At 56.0% G+C, this 19,816-nt stretch overlaps 1 protein-coding gene across 1 annotated transcript in view; it reads right to left on the bottom strand.

Moving 5' to 3' along the window:
* LOC307053766 (death-inducer obliterator 1-like) overlaps window positions 1–19,816 on the bottom strand; it is a gene marked incomplete at both ends in the record, with an annotated part of 28,698 nt that continues 8,882 nt past the window's right edge. Inside the window, 17 exon segments of the mRNA XM_079705249.1 lie at window positions 1–515; window positions 518–564; window positions 566–576; window positions 578–832; window positions 834–939; window positions 941–1,203; window positions 1,205–1,833; window positions 1,836–3,011; window positions 8,116–8,311; window positions 9,119–9,208; window positions 9,934–10,087; window positions 10,532–11,060; window positions 11,285–11,420; window positions 11,684–11,788; window positions 11,948–12,064; window positions 12,601–12,760; window positions 13,008–13,485. Coding sequence (XP_079561375.1) covers window positions 1–515; window positions 518–564; window positions 566–576; window positions 578–832; window positions 834–939; window positions 941–1,203; window positions 1,205–1,833; window positions 1,836–3,011; window positions 8,116–8,311; window positions 9,119–9,208; window positions 9,934–10,087; window positions 10,532–11,060; window positions 11,285–11,420; window positions 11,684–11,788; window positions 11,948–12,064; window positions 12,601–12,760; window positions 13,008–13,485 — 4,967 coding nt within the window.

Raw genomic sequence — 19,816 nt, 5'->3', positions numbered from 1 at the left:
CTAGGTCTCGGTGGCAAGGGCGGCGCCCCGCGGGGCCACGGCCTTGGGGTCCCGGGGTCGCTCCGGGCTCCGACTGCGGTCCCTGCGGTGCTCCTCCTTGCGGGCCTTGTCGCCTTCGTGGTCCCTGCTGCAGGACCTCTCCCGCTCACGTCTGCGGTTGCGGTGGCAGCTCCGTCCTCGGGCCCAGTGCCACTCGCGCCGCTCGGCCCTGCCCGCGTTGCGCTCGCGGCCGCGGTCCCACTCGCGGCCAGTGTCCTTGTCGCGGGGTTGGTCCCACTCTCGGCCTCGGTCCCAGTCCTGCTCGCGGCTCCAGGTCCGGCCGCGTTCCCGCTCCCAGGGCTTCCCACGCTCCCGCTCGCGCCGCCGGTCCTCGAAGGCCTGGCCCGGGCGGCTGTCGGGCGGCGGGGCCTCGGGCTCCTCCGGGGCCTTGTCCCGGGGCCGCCCCTTGCAGCCTGGGCCTCTGTACTCGTGGCCCCTGCCCTCGCGGAATTCGGCCTCGGGGCCTGGGGCCGGCGCGGTGGGTGGCTGGGCAGCTCCAGCAGCGCCCGGGGTGCCGGTTTGGCTCTGGGGTGGCCGGGCCCTGGCAGTGGAAGTGTGGAAGCACCGATTCGCTCTTCTCCGGGAAGGGAGTGGCCCCCCGGGGCCCCCCAAAGGGCAAGGGCGCCGGTGCCCTCTGGCCGGTGAACCTGGGCGGCGAGTGGACCCTCTGCTCTTCGAACCGCTGAGGCTGCATCCCCCTGGGTCCCGGCACGAATCCAGGAGCTTGGCCCATTGGGCCTTCAAACTGCCCAGGGTGTGGCCCCCTCGGGCCCACAAAGTGGCCCGCGGTGGGGGCCTCTCTGACCTCTGAACTGAGGGGGAGGAGGGCCACCTCGGGGTCCTTTGAACTGTGACAGCACAGGCCTCCTCTGGCCCCCGAACTGGAAAGGCGCGGTGCCCGTTTCCCAGGAACGGGGCCTGCTCGGGCCCCTCGCTCTGGCCAGGGGGGCCCGAGGCCTCACCGTACGGGGCCTCCGGGAACTCCCTCTTCTCCCCGTGGGGGTCCTTGCGGTCTCCAAATGGAGGCGGCCCTGCTCCCCTGGGCCCGCCCACATGGGAGACGGGTGGGCCCCTCCCATCCCTGTAGGGAGGTGGCCCGTGTGGCCCTGAGAACAAAGAAGGGATGGGCCCGTTTGGGGGCCCGAATCTGCCTGGTGGAGGCCCCCCTCGGCCCATCGTTATTAGAATTCTCTTCCGAGATCGGAGGGACTGGCCCCCGTGGGCCTGTGAAATTGGGGCCGTGAAGGCCCGACATCCCGAGAACGCGCGGTGCAGGCTCCCGCTGGCCTTGGAACTGGGGCCGAGGCCCCCCTTTCTCTGCTGCGGTGGGGAACGTGCCGGCCCCCTCAGCCGGCCTGGGCTGTGGCTCTCTGTCTCTTTCGGTTTCAGCTGCCAGGGAGTCACGTTTTTCGGGAAACTGAGCATTTCTCTGATCCTCGTACTGGCAAGAGCCCAGAGGTTTTTCCTGACAGGCGTACACTGGACCCGAGAAAGAATCCCTTCTTCCGGGAGGGTGGAAGGTCTGGCCGTCGTGCTGCCAAGGGAAGAGGGGCTGGAAGGAGGTGCCCTGCAGCGTGGGCAGCAGCACCTTCCGGGCAGGCCTGGCCGCGCCCTCCGCGCCCGCAGGCCCCGGGCTTTCTGTGGGCTCGCGCAGGGGGCCGTCCTGCTTGGCCGGCAGTGGGGCCTCTTCGCCCGGAGCCCACGGTGGAGGGGCTGACTCTGGCTCCTCCTGGGCTGGAAGTGGCCCCGGGGGAGCAGCGGCCCCTCCGGGCGCTACTCTGGCCGGCGGGGGCCTCGGGGCGCGGCCTCGCTCTCGTTGCTCTCCGTGGCCAGCCGCCGGGCCTGCCGCGGGTCCCGGCTCAGCCGCGCCTCGGCGCTCGGGCCCGGGGCCTGGCTGCCAGCGGGGGGCGCGGCCGCCTTGGCCGCGGCCTGCGGCTCCTGAGGCAGCAGCGCGGGCTTGGGCGGCGGCGGCGACATGAGCGCATCCGACACGGAGAAGTGGGCCATGGAGGCCCCGACGGCCGCCCTCTGCTGCCTGAGCGCCTCCTCCTGCTCCTCCACCTGCTTCTGCTGCTCCTCGATCTGCTTGGTGAGCTCCTCTATCATCTGCTGCCGCTCGGCCAGGGAGGGCGCCTGCAGGCCAGGCCCGCCGTGCGCGTCCACACACATTCTGGTGGGCAGGTCGTCCACGGTCACTTTGGCTTCTTCTAGGATCGTCTCGTCCTCCGGGTCATAGGCCACCTCCTCCCGCTCAGCTGCCTCCGCGGCCTTGTCCGCGTCCTGGCGTCTCCCGCGGTCTCCGAGCTGAGTGTCCAAGGCTCTCTCAGGACCGCACTCTTCCTCGGGGTCATACGGCCTGTCGTCTTCCTCCTCCTCCAGAGCTCTGTCTTTGGAGAGCTGACCAAACTGCTGGACAATTGGGTCCAGCAGAAGCGCCGACGGCACCCCGCCGCCGGCTTTGGCTCTCGAGTCTTGGTGGGGGGCTGGGGCCGACTCGGCAGGCTCTTCGGTGGGGGTGTCAAACGCCTTCTTCTTCCCGAAGAGAGTCTGCAGGATATATTCTAGGGGTGAAGAAGAGGAAGTGACAGAGGAAGCGGCCACCGCAACCGTCACTGACGCGGGTGATGCTGTGACAGTGTTCGTGGCTCCTGGTTTGAGCGACGACGGTATCTGTAACCTGGAAGATGAGGCCGGCGCACCTGGTGCTTCTGGAGGAGGGGCTGGGGGTGGGGGAGACCCCGGGGGTGTGGTGCTGACAGCCGCGTTCCCTGGGCGCAGCGGGTACTTGCGGGGCTTCTTCTCAGGGAGCAGGGCTGCTGGCATTCTGGGGTGGACGGCATCCATTTCTTCTTGTGTCTGAATACGGGGCCGCTTCTCCTCTGTCTTGTCTGATTCGCCAGCATTTGAAGGCCGCTGTATTTTTTGGCAGATTACTAACCCCAGTATTATGTTTGGACGCGGTGACTCAAGACCTAAAAAGCAAAACAGTTGTGCAAATTTTAGAATCGAATTGTAGCTTTTGTCCTTCAGGGGTCAACTCTGGGTGTGAAGGGCAGCGGGGGGATGGTTTCCAGAGGGAGGAGGAGGGGGAAATTCTGTGGCAAAATAGAACCAAGTGTTCGAAGACCGGCCGCAAAAGACGCAGACTGCACCGCGCACCTGCCCAGCCTGACGGGCCCACAGACCACAAAACCAAGGGCCCAATGCACACGCGCATTCGCCCAGTGCTAAAATTATTACAGGTTTTCAATTATACACAACGCTAGGGTAGAGGCGCGCTGGGGGAGGTGGGGAAGGCCAGCACGCACACACTCCAGGCCGTTCACCTACTGGGAGTGAAGCCTGTATGTACCAGGATGTTTTCTAAACAAACTCTTAGCCGTGTACCTTCATTTGCCTCTTGCTACAAATCAGGAAGGCAGCACCCCCTTTCGACTTTAACTTATGAGCTGCAATATGTAAATTAAGCTATTCATACTAAAATTAAAGGTTCAATTAAGGACCAATTCTACAACTCAATTATAATGATCAACAAAATTATACGGATCGATATAGCACACGCCCTTCGGTAAGTTCATGAGTCACTGGTGTCAAAATGACAATTGATGGGAAAAGTGATGCTGACCAAAATGCCTAAAACAAATGTTCTTGCAGGTTTAGAAAGACATTCAATGACCAGTAACTTCTCAAAAGCTACCGAACGCTCAGGTCTCTGTCAACACAGGACGTGCGGCTTAAAGCCCAAAGGTGTTCAGGACAGGGGCAACAGAGGACACACCACGTGGAGAACACGCTGGGAATTTCAGAACATTGCACAGTTCTTAAAACATAATGATTTCTTAACAAATTCTTGGTCCACACATTCTGGATTGTGGTGCACTGGACCAGGAATGCTACTGTTTCTGTACGGCTCCGCCACCCTCACAGTAATAACAAACCTGGAATACCAACAGGGGAACAGAGAAGCCCACGTCACAGATCAGTAAGTTAGGGAGAAACGATAAACACGGCACCAAAATTTTGTTTCAACAGCATATTTTAGGAGGCTAAGGCACTGCGTTAAATCCAGGGAGATGGGGTCCTGTCCTCGGGAGGTGTGCCAGCCCTACAACTGGCAACAGCTTTATATGCCTCCTAACAAAAAGGATACACCCCAGACTTGGCAAAATTCTCTAGACTCTACCCTTTGGGGCCACAGGCATCACAGCTGAGGGTAGGATTCAATTACTTAACATTTACATTTGTTTCGAAAACAGTAAACTCCCTGGAGACCAGCATCTAACTAAGCAGCTAGTATTTTTAAATGCTTTCAGCTCTCAACTACTTCATCTACACACACCCGTAAGCGAGCTAACAAAGCTCCAGAGTTGGAGGAGTGTTAGTTATGCATTTCCCCACTAATCTTCCCCAGGATTTGACATTTGAATTGGGCTGTTTTTGAAGCAGTCAAACCTTCTCTACTTCCCCTGTGCACGTTATGGCTGCATGGAGACTTGAAATGTAACTAGCACCGTGGAGATGACTGACTCGTGGAAGAATATGATTCACAGTGCTACCGGGGTCTCGGCAGTGACCTTCAGGGAGGTGAGGGCACGTCTGGCTCCACCCCGCTCCGCACCCTCACGACAGGCGCCTGGCAAGGGCACGCTGGACACAGTCAAAGGGCTACTACCACTGGGGCGGTGGCAGGGGCAGCTTTCCCCCGAAGGCCCCATTTTCTGCCTGGGGCCCCTGTGGGCGCGCCCACTGTTGAGTGTGACCCCTGGAGAGGAAAGGGCGCCCCGAGACGGCGCAGCAGCAGTGAGCACGCTGGCTGCGTGCAGAGACAGGGCTCCCTCTGGGGGCCCGGGGCGCCCGTCGGCTCCGCACAGGGCCTCTGTCCCATGGTTACAAGGGGGGTGCTTACTTACCGACCTCCCTTTGAGGGTAGTGGTGAGGCTTATGACTCATCAAGTAGATGAGAACTAGGTGGGAGGCCACTGAACTATCATTTCCAGACAAGGGGTACTGGTCAGACTGAGCACCGGGGTGTCGGCACCCCTGCCCGACCCCCTCCGAAGTGCGGGAGCAAACGTGTCCACAATGAACCGTCTGGTTGAAACGAGCCTTCCTAGCTGCATGTAGGTCCCCGAGTCTTCACGGTGAAAGAACGGGTCAGCCCCAGACCACCCGTACAAAGAGAGAAGTGGACAAACCCAGGGACGAGGGACAGCTGAAAAGGTGTGTGTGGATTTCCTGAGCCAAGACCCAAACCAGGATCTGTGTCCGGGTGTGTCAGCAACAGGGCCGCGGGGGAAGCAGCCCCCATGCACCTTGGACGTGGCACAGTGGGAGACGAGGTTTAGTTTTAATTAATAAACCAGCTGAAAGCTGCCCAACTATCAAATGAGGCTTTTACCCCTAAATCAACCTGGCATGCTCCACTATTCAGTATTTACAGTGAACACCTTTTTATGGTCTGAGTCCGACAAGACAAAACGTCCACACCTGCGGGAACAGAAACTGTGCTAGAGTTAGCAACAAACATCCTCAAAGAGGACTTGGGCAGAGACCCAGCAAATACAGGGAGAAGCAGCTGCCCGCCCGCCACACTCGGCTCCCATGCAGACTTCGCCCGCTCCCACTCTTGGGTCCCTAAGACCTGAGCAAAGCCAGGGCTCCGCGTCCCAGTGAGGAGAGCGTCGTCCATCCGTCCGTCCGCCCGCCCGTGTCCAGGCGCCCCCAGCGCAGCACCGCCGCCTGCACAGCCAGAAGCACACTGGCGTCGGCTGAGGCAAAGCAAGGTGGAGACAGTCCTCCCTCACAGTGCACCTGGATGGGCACCAAGAGCTACCAAATGGTTCAAATTCAGACAAACAATGGCCAGTTTCCATGAAATATTCATTGATTTCAAAGGAGAGAGAAGCACTTTCCATTCAGCACCATTTTGCCTTTGATTACAACATCTGTACACAGCTACGCAGGAAGACACGCAAAAACTGAAGACGTGCTTTTATCTGACAATACTGCAAGTCACGGAAACGGTCTGCTGTTCAGGAAGCAGTTAAGAGTGAGGACAGAAGGCAGACACCACGGATGGAGCCAGCCTAAGAGAATGGACCTCTCCCGGCAGTGCCTCGGAAGGCAGGTCCCTGTCCTCTGCTCAGGGTGGTCCACACCTTAGATGCCCGAGGGCCCTCGACAGGCGCCCCCCACCCCCTCGGGAGGGCCGGGCACCCTGGCCTAGGCCCAGCGTCCCATCTGACTGCTCTTCCTTCCGTGAATAAAGCCCTTAGAATTAAAAACATATATACTAAATTAAACAAGCTGAGATTTAGAAGCCCTTCGATTGAAAAACAAAGTCTTTAAAAGTTTATGGTAAAATTTCCCGTACAATCACGTTTCCAAAACCCCTCCTACTACTTTATTTTAATGAAACATTCGTTCTCTATTGTGGAGGAACACCTGCAGGCTTTTGAGCATCCCCTTCAGGAAGTGACAGCCTTGGCAATGCAGGTGGAGGAGTGATGTCCACTCCGCTGGTCATCAAGTGTGGTCACTTAGCAGATGAGGTGGGCGCCCTGCCCAGCCTTCCTTGTCCCCGTGTCACCCCGGAACACCCAGCGCGGCCCCCTCCCTCTGCCAGCCGGGCCCCAACCCAGCACTGCACCAGCTCCCGCCGCGGCTCCAACCGGGGGTTTCCTCGGTGGCCCCCGCACCCCTGCCTCCTCACCACGCCTGACCTCGTCCACCTCTGCCCCCCTCAGGGTCTGTGTGTGGCCCCGAACCTGGCAGCACCCTGCTCGTGTGACAAGGTGCACCGGGACGGTGTCAGGCAAGACCCCATCGCGGGCTCTGCAGGTGGAGCCGTGAGAGGGGCTCCAACACGGGTGAAACAGGGCTTCGTCACCTCCCAGGTCCCGCTGCTACAGACGCGCAGAGTGTGCGTGTCACAGGATCTACGCTCACACTAGGCCCCGCACGGGCTTCCGCCCTTGTGACTGACCGGAGGCTCTTCACGGTATCGGGAAGTCGGCTTCACCACCGTCACCGCTGCCTCGGGAACACGGCGTCCAGGGAGCTGGCCGGCGCCCCGGGAGCTGCCCGCCAAGAACCTCGGCCACAGCCCTCCCTGCTGCCCGTCAGGCGGCACCGCTTTAGCGCGAGGAGTGGGACAGCCCCCCGGAGAGCTTGGCTTCTAACGTGTTTGGCACTGAGACAGTTCTGTGTGTTGTGTCAGGGGACACGAGCCCTGCGGTCACGGGGACCGACCAGGACGCTGGGCCAAGCCGCAGACCTGCCGGGGCGCGTAAGTGCCTGGCCGCGGCAGGGGCGCTGGCCATGGACACGGAGGCGCCGGGCGCGGGCGTAGCTACTGCCTGTAGAAGCAGGTGCTTCAAGAGCCCTCACCGCGGGTTACACTCAGCATCTTTTAGGCTTAGCCGTTTTGGGGGCGCCATGGACAAGGAGACACTCCCATTTAGGCGAGACTTAAGTCCCGTCAACTTCTCAGGGTGAAGGGGAGTTGGGTCCCCAGAGACCACGCCCCCCTTGGAATCACCCTTAGCTCCCTTGAGAAGCCTGAACTTTCTTCCTGGTCAGCCTGGAAATAATTCTTTAGAAGCAGCACTTTCTAAGGAATGAGTGACCAAAACGTGGTCTGCCAAAGACACGCATTCGAGCAGCAGATTTCAAAGTGACTATTTCTAGAACTAGTTCCTGTCTCTCAACGCTATTTTTCGTTTCTCCTCAAAACGAATGCCTGCAGCCAAGAGGCTCTGCCTGACGCCTGCAAGGAGCCAAGCCCGCAGGCCAGGCCCAGGCCCCGCCCTCCCGGCACTGCCCAGCCCCTGCCAGCAACACCCTGCTCATGCCAGGCGGGCGGGCTCCGGACGGGGTTGTCCCTCTTCACAGGACTTTTCTAAGACAATGCACACCTTCCTCAGGGGACCTCCCGTGCCACCCTCCACTATCCGCTGCTTCACCCCTGTTCCCAAGTTCCGCTGCCAAAGGCCGGGTCTAGGTGAGGCACGCAGCTCGCTGGGACGGACTCCGCAGGGCGTCGGGGGGACGTGTGGGCGGAAGCCTGGGGCCTACCTGGTCCCTCAAAGGGCAGGAGTTTGGAGGGGACGGGGTCCGCGGCGCTCAGCGGGATCAGGTAGAAGTCCTTGACGTGCCTGCTGTTGTTTACCACGACGCCGAAGCGGCCGCGGCTACTGAAATAGGAGTACAGAGACATGTAGGCCACCTCCTCCTCCTCCGTCGCGGGGTGGAAGCGGATCAGACACAGCTCCTGCAACAAACAGAGGGCGGGGAGCATTGACCTGCGGCCACTCGGAAAGGCAGCCCCTTCTCCTTGCACCTAAGCCCCAAAAGCAGGAGGGAAGCGAGGAGAGAAGCGACCAGCCCTGATTCTGACTGTCACAGCCCTGCTGCCCAACACATCAGAACAATGAGCTGCTGAAGAGGACACAGGCCCGAGTCTCAAGACTGCTGGGTTTGATCTTGGTTTCGGAGGACTTGCTTTAAAACTACTTAGCCCCACCGTCCTCAATACAGAGCCCACCTCCTGGGGCTCTCGTACTGATGGGGTACTCTGTGTGCAGGGCCAGTCTGGGGCAGCGTCTGACACAGAGCTAAGTGACCACTAAGCGTGCGATGAGCTGCCCGCAGCTCCGAAACGGGAGGGCTGAACTAGACCAGGGTCGTAACCCTTCTGTGACCCCAGTGAAAACCAGAGCCCCTCCCCCAAAGAGCACTGCACACGCAGACACACAGCTGCGTCCGCATCTCAGCGGTTCACAGACTCCAGCCCAGCCACCTCCCCCGACCTCTCCTCCATCAGCTCAGACAAGAAGGGACACAGCATCTGTATTTCTAACTCTGAACCACACATGCGCTTTCACAAAGCTTCCACCGTCATGCTACTCAGACCCCCCTTCACAGGTTAGCCAGCTATCAACTTCAACGTCCACCTGCAAACATCTCACCAACTAGAGACATTTCAAGTATTAACGCGCAAGATGAGACGTCAAAAAAGAGCCGTGGGTAAACAAACCCCTTCTTCCTTGGGTGCAGAGGTCAGACTGTGGGCAGGTACCTTAGACACCGAAGACCTGAGTTTGCCGACGTAATCCCAGACTGTCTTCGGGGCAATCCGTCCGCCGATGTGAATTGTGTCGGGCAGGTCCTAAGTGAAATGAGCTCTGATTCAATGGCCGGTGGAACCGTGGCCGTCACAGAGACAGACCCCAAACTACCCGAGATTCACAACTAAGACAACTGCAACTATCCCAAACACAGCGGCAATAACTGTGTCAAATGTTGCTTAGTTGACTAACATCCGGAATTATGAGTGACCAAACCCAAGGGTGGTAGGAGGATAAGCTTCTGCTAAATAGGATGACATTTAGCAAAGTGTGTTACTGTTGTCTTTTAGGAACATACACATACAGGAAAGATCCAGGTATGTCTCAGAAGAGACTGAGCACTCTTTCTTAAGTCTGAAGTGCTAGTGCTGTTTCGTTAATTTTGAAAAATAAAAGACCTGTCACGTGTGCCCCTCCACACCAGGGCAGGTCACGCGTGTCTGGCCACACCTGCAGTGGGCACATGCACACCCAGCTTTTGCACAAGCTCTAGCGGAACAGAGGGAGAAGGAAGACAAGCTTCAGCTTTTTCAGAAAAGAGGGAGGGTCTGATTTCTCATTTCAATTTTCGCCACTGTCCAAACTGCGTAACCTGCTGACTCGGCCCGGCAACCCTTATTTTGCCTTCAGAGGTGCTTGTGCGTCCAGACACTCAGCAGGAAGGTGGTCACACGCCTGACTCCAGCGCCGGATCAGAGTGCCTTTGGAAAACGCGCGCGTGCACGCACATGCACACACACACACTTCTCTCCCTCCTGGTTCTAACCTCACTGAGATAATCAAAATATCCAGAGACAGGAAACGCCTTAGTGACAAACTTCGCTACACTCTGCATGTTAATGAATCCTTTCCATATGGTGCTGAGTTGAGACAGAAAGAGGGTGGTATCTCCTTCTGGAGGGGACTGGGACTCCGAGATGCTGTAAAACAGAACCACAGAAAATACGTGAATCTTTCTCTGCCCAAAGAATCCCCAAGATTTATTTATTTATTTATTTATTTCACGTGTTTATAAAAGCAAAGTGAATTCCTGCAAGTTTTGATAGCTTACTTTTTCAAATTAATTACCTTCATCATAATGATATGAACACATTCTGGTCAAAGAAATATAAACTATATAGGCAATAAACTGGATGGCTGTAAATTCAAATTCCAGTTTTCAACAACTATATGTCTAAGGTGATAATTAGTCATCCTAAAACTGAAGCTTTAAAAAAACGCCTTTCTAAAATAGAAAATTGAGGAGAGTTGTATATCTGGGTGGATTTCTGAGCCGAACGACTGAATCACTCATTACTGCTCCTTCTCTTCATCTGAAAGAAAGGCCACAGCTCAGCTGCTCAGACCACACACGGGGGCAGCACCTGATGCTTGGCGACGGCGGGACCGACAGCAGGTATCTGGGCTCGGGCAACGTGGACGGCTTGACCAAGATGGACTTGGGCACCGTCACGGAAGTCGGCAGAGGCTTTGGGACATCCTGTCGGGGCTCTGCTGGGTGGGCGCTGCCTGGGCGGGCTGCCGAGGGAGCCGTGCCCGTGCTCGGCCTGCCTGGTGCAGTCCTGGGGTCTCGGCCGGACACCGTGACTGTGGTGAGCACTGCGCCGCCACCAGGGGCCGGACAGGGGGCGCCTTCCAGGGCGGAGGGCTCGGGGTGGCCATCCCCTGGAGGCACCGGGAGGGACTTTCCCTCCAAATGGGCGCGAGCAGGGCTTTCCAGGTCTGGCTCCAAGGTGTTTTCAGGCAGAGTTTCTGGGGCCGCATCATCGGCTGAGCTGAGAGCAGGCTCAGAGGCAGAGCTGTCACGCTTGGACTTTGAGTCCTCCTTCTTGGCACAAGTTGACCACTTTTGTCTTTGCGGAGCTGGCTCATCTTCCGACGATGGAACCTGACCTGGAGAACAGAAGGCAGGCCTTCATCATGAAGTCCCACACATTCGAGAGCAAAGGCTTCCCATGGGTAGACAGACGATCACTGCTTTAAAACAACAACACTATAAAGGTAGGGGCTCACTTCCTAGGCTTGAAGAAACGATTCTAGCCTTTCCACTATGTGACTTGGTTTGAATGCAGCCATCCTGAGAAGGGTCTCCACAGTCTCCCCCCAGATCTGCTCACCTGTGCAGATCTTACAGTTCCGGTCAAAGAGGTGCGTGCGGTGCTGCCCGGTCGTGTTCTGCAGCGTGCCGCCGCCAAGGCCCAGCAGCGGTACCGCGCTCCTCTCGGGGGCCGCCCGCACCGATTCTTGCTGTCCCTAAAGCACAAGAAGCAGAGGAGGTCATTTCTTTTCCAGCCCCTCTCCAAATTAGCAGCACCCATGGAAAAAACATCTCACGTGATTAAGAACCACTGAAAAAAGAGGAAAAGGACTACTGAATACAAGTCCTCGAGAAGCAATACAACTACACACACTTGTGTCAGCTCAGTGTCTTGCCCAGTAATTCAGGCACCTAACAACGCCTGGAACGGGATCATCTTTGTCAATTCTCGTGAGCACTGGAAATCCTAAACGCTTACATCACAATCTGATACTGGCGGAGAATCTTCCATATCGGGAATAGTTTCCGGTTTAACGGTCGGCTTCTTACTCTCATTATGCAAGTTAGTTCCGGACTCCATCACCTAAGATGAAAAAGACAGACAAACGTGAACCCTTAGCCCTTCTTTCCCAAGGGGACTCTCTCACGCCAACAGGCTATTAATTCACTCTGGGGTGGGGTTGGGGGCGGCGTTGGTGTCAGGCTTCTGGCATCCGCAGCCGCCTCTCCCGTCGGCACACACAGGATTGGACGATCTCTCTTTCCACATGGAAAGCCCTTTGGAGACAAGTTCTTCTGGCTTCATTCTCACAAGTTTTGCCAAAGAGATTTCTTCACGCAGAACACGATGCAAGAGCCCCTGTAAACAAACATCTCTTGTTCACTCGTTCAAAACCCTCTAAGATACTAGAGAGGATGTGGAGGTGGGCAGCAAGGCAAGCCCCTGCCCCGCGGCAGGACGAGGGCCCGGAGCCTCCCATCGATGCTTGGAGAACAAGGGCCCTGAATTCGGGCAGCTCATCTCCAGTATCCCACCGCACTAACCCTGCTACAAAGACCACTTCACAGAAAACACAATTGACTGAAGAAGGTACAGTGTTAGGGACAAAGGTAGAAGAAATCCCTTCTGCCAGGGGGTTAACAAGGCGAAATGGAAAGTCAAGAGTATGTGCCCTGCTTCTAAACACAGGCAAGAGGTCAAGAGGCCGATCCAGACAGCGTGGGCCCCGGCAGGCACACAGGCGCGCAGGTGGCAAGAACCTCAGCTGGCGAGCGCCTGGCCCCACGGGAACAGCATGCCACTCACCCGCAGCCGCAGGGGGACCCAGTGCCCTAACCCAGGCCTGGGCAGCCCCTGGCCAGGACTGCCCCCGCTCCTGACGGTCGGACACGCACCTGGTTGTTGGGGTCCTTGAGGTTGAACATGAGGCTGCGGTACTTGCTCTTGTACCGACTGTCTGTGACTCGGAACAAGTTAAACATCTCCTTCTCGAGGTGCAGTGCAATTTTTCCTACTTCATTTTCTGTTATGATTAAGTCATCGCCGTCAGTGACTCTAGATGGAATGAAGAAAGCCCCACGGTAACTGCTGCACTTACCATGCCACATGGGATCTCAGCTCCCCAACCAGGGATGGAACCCCGGTGCCCCCTGCAGTGGAAGCGTGGAGTCTTAACCACTGGACGCCAGGGAAGTCCCACATGGGACATTTTTCATAAACAGCAGGGCCATCGTGAAACAACCACCCTTTACGTGGAAAACTTTCCACTTTAACAGATAAGAAACAAAGTGGAACAGCCCACCTTTTCCACAAGATCTCCTTCAAGGAGCGTCGTATGTTTTGCCAAATTTGAGAATTTGGCTGTGACGAGGCGGGGCGCGCGGGGCCCAGGCATCCCGGGGCTGGAGAGGCCAGGGGAACCGAGGTGGTCCCAGGCTTCCTGATGGCGCCCACCGAAGCAGTGGAGCTGGGGAACTTTCTGGAAGCAGACGTGGCAGCAACAGGTGCCAGCCTTGCCTGCTTGGCCGAGGGAGCGCTGCCCGAGGGGGAGGGGGCAGCCGAGAGCCACGGCCTCTTGGGGATGGTGCCCTTGAACCCCGGTGGCAACTTTTTGATGGCCGGTTTGGCTGCCGCCGCATTTACAAAAGGAGGGGACTTCTTTGGAAGGAGACTTCTGGGCGAGGGTTGCTTGAGGCCCCCCGAGGAGCCTGGAGGAGCCACCTTCTTCGGCACCGCCGCCACCGCCGCCTTGGCCTCTGCGCGTCTGTCCTCCTTCACGGCTGAAAGGAGAGGGGCTGCTTAGTGAGGCAGGGGTGCAGGGGACCCCACACAGCATGTGCACCCGAAACCAGCAAAGCTAATAACCAGGCATCACTGTGAGACAGATTTAAAGAGGATTTTTAAAGTAACTGTTAAATTCACAAAAGGAGTGTAAACAGGGCTACCAGCAACATTTACGATACTGAATATACTTTGTTTCAGAGAGAAATGCTTTAGTATTAAAACTTTTACTCCAACCGATAAACCAGTAAGCTATCAAAGGCTTGATTTGAACCGTTAGCTTAGCTTGGAACTCCAAGGCCAAATTTCGCTGTATCAAGAGAAGGCATAGATTTCAAAGACCACTCGCATGGAGAGTCCCAGTGCAGTTTTTGGTGAACAGGAGCTTAGAAACTCTTTCCAGGGTGGATCAGACACATTCTCTTTGAATGCATATCCAAGCCCCACCTCGGGGGCCCTTGGGGCACTGGAAGGACTAGCGAGAGTCCACCCTGGGGTTAGGGGCTCACAGGTGCTCATCGTCCTCTTGGACAAGAGTCAACTGGACACGGTTAATAAATATAGAGAATGTTGGCAGAGAACTGCAACATGGGGGGAGACCAGTTACTTTTACACTAGGAGCTCGGTGGCAGGAACGCCACCTGCTGTCATTCACGTTCCCATTCACACCCCTCTAGTAGCAGCTCGCTATTGGGTAAGACAGTAGGTTAGCACTTTTAATGCAAACAAGGATTACAGCCCAAAGCCAAAATGAGAATCTTTATGCCAGTACTTCGCATGGACTGATTCCACTTAATCCTGTATCAGACCATCAGAATTACAGTCAGAGGCAAGCAAGGAGGTTCATCCTAAGACCAGTCCCTCGGTCTCAGGGGCGGGCGGCCCAGCAGACGTCCATGGGGAGCCGTGACGGAGAGCTGGGGCGTGTTCCCAGATGGCCCCGCTCAGGCCCACCGCCCAGAACGTCTGGGACCCAGGGCAGAACGGGGTGGGGGGGGCAGGCAGGTCCAGGGAGCAAGCCAGGAGAGCACAGGGACACCACCTAGGGCCACGTCACACAGGACCGACGGAGAAGCCGCCTCCCCAGGCGCAGGCTTTTCTCAAACTACCCACAGCGCAATGAGCCCCCACATGCTAAACAGGAGACTTTGAGGTGCTCTAGCAGCCTTCCGATTTTACGCAGGGGTTGAACACCCACCAATGCCAGTCGGCTGCCGGTGCCTCTTGCAACTCTCCTAGTGAAGCAGGGAGAAAATCTGAAGTCCGGGGACAGAGGTGAGACCCTGTCTACAAATAAGGCCTGACCCCACAAGAGCCCCCAAGGCGTTCACAGCCTACACCCTGCGTGACCATCCTGGCCAAGGGCCGAGCGCTGCCCTCAGGACTGCCTTCCTCCAGCACTGGTCAGGCCAGTTCAGCCACAGGTGTTAAAAGCCCAGGGACCGCAAGAGTTTTCCATTTCATAGTACAGGTGAAATTACCTATGTTTAGAAACGTTGCAACAGCGCTACACACATCCAAAACTTAGAACCGTGTCAGAAGTACTTCATTGTCATCAAGCAACCATCCTGACTGCAAATCTCCTATTTTCATCTCACAGAGCAACCCCCCAACCTTATGTCCCCTTGTCCACGGTGTCCCAATCACTGGCCCCACGTGTGCCGGCACCCCCGGGCTATGCTGTCCAGGCTTTCCCAAGACCACCTGCTCCCCGCTGAGCAGCACGCTTGTGCTCTACATCCACCCTGCTGGCTGTCACCCACGTCCCGTCAGCAAGTCACAGCTGTCTGACAAAGGACGAACTGGCCACGTCATAGGAACTAAGAACTATGTTTCTACGTATATTATTCATCAGCTCAAATCCATATTCCTAAGGCGCTACCATACCTCAGTACATGGAAACTTACCTTTACCAGCTCAGCCTTGGCTAACGGGGTCCACAGCACCGAATCCAGGCGGGGGGTGGGGGGAGAGACTGCTAGAGCTTAAGTTAAATGAAATGGACAGAGGCCCCTCTTCTTGGGGGAAGGAACGAGAGTGGAGTGGAGCAGGACGCGGCGCCAGCTGTGACTGCCAGCAGGGGAAGAAGGAACAAACCCGTCCGGATTAAAATCGAGTCCTAAAACCAGCTCACTCACTGACTTTATACGAACTTTGCTGAGATTATTTTAGTAGCACACTTTTAAGCAACTCTAAAAAGCTGGCCTAAGGGGCTTCCAGAATTCTCAATGAGGCACCCATGATGGGGCCTCAAACAAATCTTATCATGTGACATTTACATTGTTTCAAGTGAGAATTCCTGTCAACTCCGAACACATTCACTCCCTAAGATCAACGCTCCTACTGGTCTAACCGGTGTTTTGTCTCATTCAGGGAAAACAGAAGCCAGGAGCTTAATTTTAGGACATTCACAGTACAGGTGATTAAAGTGACCTGCTATCCAAGAGTGGTAACGGTAAATGAACGTACTCTATTTAAAAAGCAGGGGATGGCTTTCCTTAACCATTGTGCGGCTCTTCTAGAAGATTAGCTGCTTCTGGCTTTTAAAAGTCAACTTTCATTATCCCTCACCTGCGTCTCAGAGCGTATGTAAGTATGATTACAGAAATAAAAAGTTGGTCAAATGTGGAAACTGGTGGACCCCAACAAGTCAGCTCTATCCCTCTTCTACTTGGAGGAAAAATGCTCAAAACAGAAAACAGTTGCATGTGGTCCCACCGTCAGCTGGATGCGGGTTAGCTGCTGCTGGAATGGCAGTGACACCATGTAGTGCCAAAGCGTCTGACAGCGACAGAAGCATTACTTCTGAGTAGAGCTAAAATCACATTTGCAAATTCTTCATCCAAATTCCCTTTTAACTGTATTATGTGTATACATTCACAGAAGAGCAAGGCGTAAACAACCGACCTCGAAGCGCCAGTTCTAGAACAGGACAGCAGCCCACCAACCCCCGGCAGAGTGGCTCCAGCAGTGGCAGGGCCCCCAGTGCTGCCAGCTCGAGGCAGGGTGATCACCTGCCCACGTGCCGGACAGAGACGGCCTCCTCGGAACGTACACCCAGTCTGGGCCATCCCGGGGGCTGCCGATGGGGAAAAGAGTGGCCCGAGTTCCAGGCCAGGTGCTGTCTCGGGGAGCAGATACAGGAGGAAAGGCTGGCCGGTGGCCAGGCCACCGCCCCACATGACGTCGTTTCTGCTGGGTCTGGCCATTGGTTTCTACTGGAAACGACTTGTTTGTGGTGAAGCCCGGCAGGAACCAGGCAGGCCGGTGCGCTCAGGGACCAGCAACAATCTAACTGGCTAACTTCCCAGTAAGCATGAAACTGGGGGCCTTGCCACACGGCAAGGTGGGCCATGCTGCTATGGCATTGCTGGCCACTGGGTGGCACTGGTGGGCCTTCGAGGGGACAGGAGGAAAAGGGAGTGGAAGCTGTGTTACTGGGAGCAGCCAGTGCTGTGCAGCACCACAAGGAACCGGCGCCTGGCAAGAGCCGAGTCGCACCGCACAGCACAGCATCGCGCGGCCCGCGCCCACTCACAGCTCAGTGACAGCCGTTGCCGGGGTGGGCCCTCACAGGGACCACTGAGAAACCCTGAGGGACGGTCACTGCTTTATACCTTTTGTCCTGCCCCAAAGAGGTGCCAAGTTACCCTACAAATCCCCAGATATGAGGCTTTCAGTCACACTGACACGGTGGGGGGTAGTGGGGGAGACACTACTCAGAATGATTGGCTGTAAACGCCAAAGGAAGCGAAGAGCTTCTGATGTGACCAGGCGCCAAGCAAGCCCTCGTGGTGCAGGTCGGAGCGTCCCCTCCCCCCCGCCATTCCCACAGGGCCCCAGATCCACCCAGGCTCAGTGGTGAGGCCGAGGCAGCTACCGCCACAAGGCCCGGGTAACGTAACGGGACCAGCCAGGGCTCAGAGGACACAGTGGACCAGCGGCAGGGGTTGGGGGGAGTGGACTCTGCTCACTGTGACATCGGTTCTAATTTCAGCTCAGCCTGACACGTGTACGAAGACGCTTCTCATTACAACTTTGTTTCTTGGCTGTCAAGACTTTAGTGTGAAAATTCAAGTAGCAAGAGAGAACCATTTTACTTTTGTGCCTTTGCTTAAATAGTTTGCAGTGAATTATTCCTGTAGAAGTTATGCTTACACAGAAACAGAGACAATCCCCACCCAAGACTTGGGAGGCCTGATCTCCATCTCTGGGGCCCTCACGCCAGCTGCCCTCCATCGCTAGGGGTCTGTATGTGGGTCCACAGCCAAACTGCCACGATCTGGGGCTACACAAAGCTTGTCCAGATTGACTTTTTCTTACTGATGTGCAGTATTTGAGCGACTTACACCTCAAGAGAGGTGCACAGAACCGGCCGTAACAAGCTTGCAAAAAACCAAGTACGCCTCCGGAGGCAAATGGACCCTTCCTTCTTTTCAGAGTTTCACAGATTTTGAAAACCAAAAGCCAATTCACGTTGGACTGGTAATATATGAAAAAAATGGTCACATCATCCTTCAGCACGAACCACGAGAAGGAAACGGGGCCGAGGCTGTGTGTGAGGCAGGCGTTCCACTCTCCTGTCTACGCCAACTGGACTGGCGGGGACTGGCCGCCAGACCTGACACTCAGCTGCAAGTAGAGCTGCTGCTTTCCCTCATCTCCAAAACCCGCCAACAGGCACTTCACCACTTTGACAAGGTTCAACTTTAACTGTTATCTGTGCCTGCACCATCTGCTACTTCAAGCAACATGATGGGGTCGAGGGCGTGATAAGACTCTGGGGCACAGAGCCCGCGGCACCTGCTGACCCCGGCGGGTTTAGCGGCCGTTACCTTTGTGCTCGTCTTGCTGACGCCTCCAGGTGCACGGCAACGCCCCGACCTTCGCTGACAGAAATCAAAGTGGAAACCCTTCTTCTCGATCTTCCAGGTTTACTTCTTTAACTTTCAGAAGGTAAGACTATGACTACGTGCACGGTGAGGTGCAACACGCAAAAAATCAAAAACATTACTTTACAGCTTCAAGTGTACCTGAGACTCCTACACCGTGTGGGAGGGTTTACAGCTGCATCTTCAGAAAGATCCCTTGGGACTCGATGCCACCTAAGGGACTCTGCCGCGGGACCGTCTGTGAACAGTGCCACAGGAGATGCAGAGCCCCAGAGGCCACATGAAGGCCAAAGGGCAGGTGAGGTGAGCAGGACCAATCCTGCTAGAAACTTCTACCCCGACCCCCCGCTAAAGCACAAGAACTAAGGGGGGCAGCCAGGATACATCTGAGGGTCTCTGTCAGAAAAAGTACATGTACATGCAAAACCTTCCCTGCACTAATTTTCTGAACAGTTGGCTATTAAAAAAAAAAAAAACCTGTAAAAAGTGAAACACTTGTATACAAGAGAATGCCAATGACCAAGAAAATTCCAGGTATTTGGATAACATTAAAAACAGCTGTCAAGGTAAATCCTTATCAGGACAAGTTTTGGTTCTCTCTCCAAATGGGGGGAGCAAATTGGTGAGATGTACAAGGCTGCTTTGTCCCCACCCACATTTTTTTGCCACTGCAGATCTGGAAGAGACAGAGACAAACAGCTCGTGTAGCTGATAAAACATGCCTCTCCCACCGTTCCATTCCTACCAAACACCCCTTGGTCCAGGCAGCGCCCCCCATCTATGTCACCATGGGGACCTGTCTTCTCTTACTACCTGTGAAGCGTGCTCCCGGAACTCACACCACCGATCCCTGTGAAACCCGCGCCCCCAGATCCACTTCGCCACAGCACAGGAACCGGACATGTGGCACACGGAGACCACGGGGCAACGCTTACGTCAGGGCAGGATGCTAACACATCACTGGACCTGGGTGCACAGGTTCTGCCAGGGGTCCCCATTTCAATTCTCAAACCTACATGGAACTGCAGAAATCTGATTTCCCAGTCAAAATTTATTCAGGTCCCCAGAGTTTCAAGTCATCTCGGAGCCATTTAGGGAGCCCCCAACATGGGACCATGTACCTATGCCTAACACAATTCCACTTCCAAACCCTAACCAACCAGGGCCACTTTAGAAGAACATCTTCAGCCCTCTTCGTGCCTGTGCCTGGACAGTAACGAGAGGCGATGAAGAGGAAACGAAGAGAAACCATGAGGAGGACTACGAGACACAGGGACCTGGGGGGAAATACAATGGCAACTGTTTCCCTAAGTTACACTGTTTTTGTTTTCAGAAACTCTGGAAAACAATTTAAAAAACTCATCAGAGAACAAGTGGGTGTTAATCCCATCACTGTGAGGACCTTAAGATCTACTGACTGCCCCACGAGAGAAGCAGG

Source organism: Hyperoodon ampullatus (assembly GCF_949752795.1).
Source record: "Hyperoodon ampullatus genome assembly, chromosome: 5".
In the NCBI taxonomy this organism is placed as follows: Eukaryota; Metazoa; Chordata; class Mammalia; order Artiodactyla; family Ziphiidae; genus Hyperoodon; species Hyperoodon ampullatus.
This window is presented reverse-complemented; position numbering and strand designations above follow the sequence as displayed.